Genomic DNA, 1189 nt, shown 5'->3' on the forward strand with positions numbered 1-1189 from the left:
TTTTATGGTTAACCCTGCTAATGCAGTAACTCCAGTTAATCATTTTGATAGTCTTCTTAGATTTCTRAAGACACAGGAGGAAGTTCTAGAAAAACTAGAGCAACTTGGAGTGAGTGAAAAAGTTGAAAAGAAGTTTGAGAGGCGACATGCTTTTACTCGAGTCGCAAGAACCAATCATGCCTGTATTGTTTGTGGAGACACAAGACATGGARATAAGATATTCTTCTGTAAACAGTTCAAAGCAATGAATGTAGCTGAAAAGCTCAATATTGTGAAGACATTGAAAACATGCAAAAGGTGTTTGAGAAAGCATGAAGAGGATGCTGGATGTATAAGCACTTACCTTTGCAGGAACAAAGATTGTAAGAAAGGGAGCTTTTCAGATCACCATTTCCTCCTTTGCCCAAAGGGTGAACTTACAAAGGCTGGGGGTGATAAGCCAAAATGGAAAARTAGACTGACAGAAGAACAGGAGAAATTCRTAGCTGAACTTTCACCAGAGCTAGCAGAGGAATGCAGAAAAGCCTTTTCAAATGTGACTGCATCAACAAGCAACATAAAGGGTGAAGTCCCTGGTCTTATGGAGTCATATGGACTAAAAGAGCAACCTGTTATCCTAATGCTGTTGGAAGTTACTGCAAATGCAGGCCAGAAAATTGGCACTTTGATTGACCTGGCTTCTGATACTAATTACATTACTCACCAAGCAGCTCAAAAATTGAACCTAGAAGGTGAGAATATAACATTAGTTGTTCATGGTGTTGGGGGAATGTCAGTCAAAGTTAGAACAAGAAGATACCTGTTAAAAGTGAAAGTTAAAACCCCCAAAGGGACAGTGAAAGCTCACCAACTCATTTGTTATGGACTCAGTGAGATTGCTAAAGTGCATAAAGTCATTCAACCACTGCAGCTACAAAAGTTCTTCCCAGATGTTGACCTGGAGGACCTCAAAAGACCAGATACCATTGAGCTACTAATCAGCCACAGAGAAGGCAGACTGGCCCCTCAAAGAGTCAAGGTTGTTGGAGACCTGGTCCTGTGGAACAGTCCACTCGGCATAACCGTGGGAGGAGCTCATCCAGATCTTTGTGAAGTCGTCGACGTGGCAGCACACAGTTCAGTGAAGTCGTCGACGTGGCAGCACACAGTTCAGAAACACACTTTGCTCGTTCCATGCGCACTGCTGCTG

The 1189-nt window shown here is 42.4% G+C and overlaps 1 protein-coding gene across 1 annotated transcript; it reads left to right on the plus strand.

Moving 5' to 3' along the window:
- Window positions 1–6: 6 nt before the first annotated feature.
- Window positions 7–1182, plus strand: LOC108166120 (uncharacterized; the record flags this gene model as incomplete). Its single annotated transcript, XM_017303673.1, has 2 exons — window positions 7–1116; window positions 1149–1182. Coding segments are annotated over exons 1-2 (906 nt in total), but the record flags the coding sequence as incomplete, so codon positions are not given.
- Window positions 1183–1189: the final 7 nt, after the last annotated feature.

The sequence above is a fragment of the Poecilia reticulata genome, unplaced genomic scaffold (assembly GCF_000633615.1).
Source record: "Poecilia reticulata strain Guanapo unplaced genomic scaffold, Guppy_female_1.0+MT scaffold_2765, whole genome shotgun sequence".
NCBI lineage: Eukaryota > Metazoa > Chordata > Actinopteri > Cyprinodontiformes > Poeciliidae > Poecilia > Poecilia reticulata.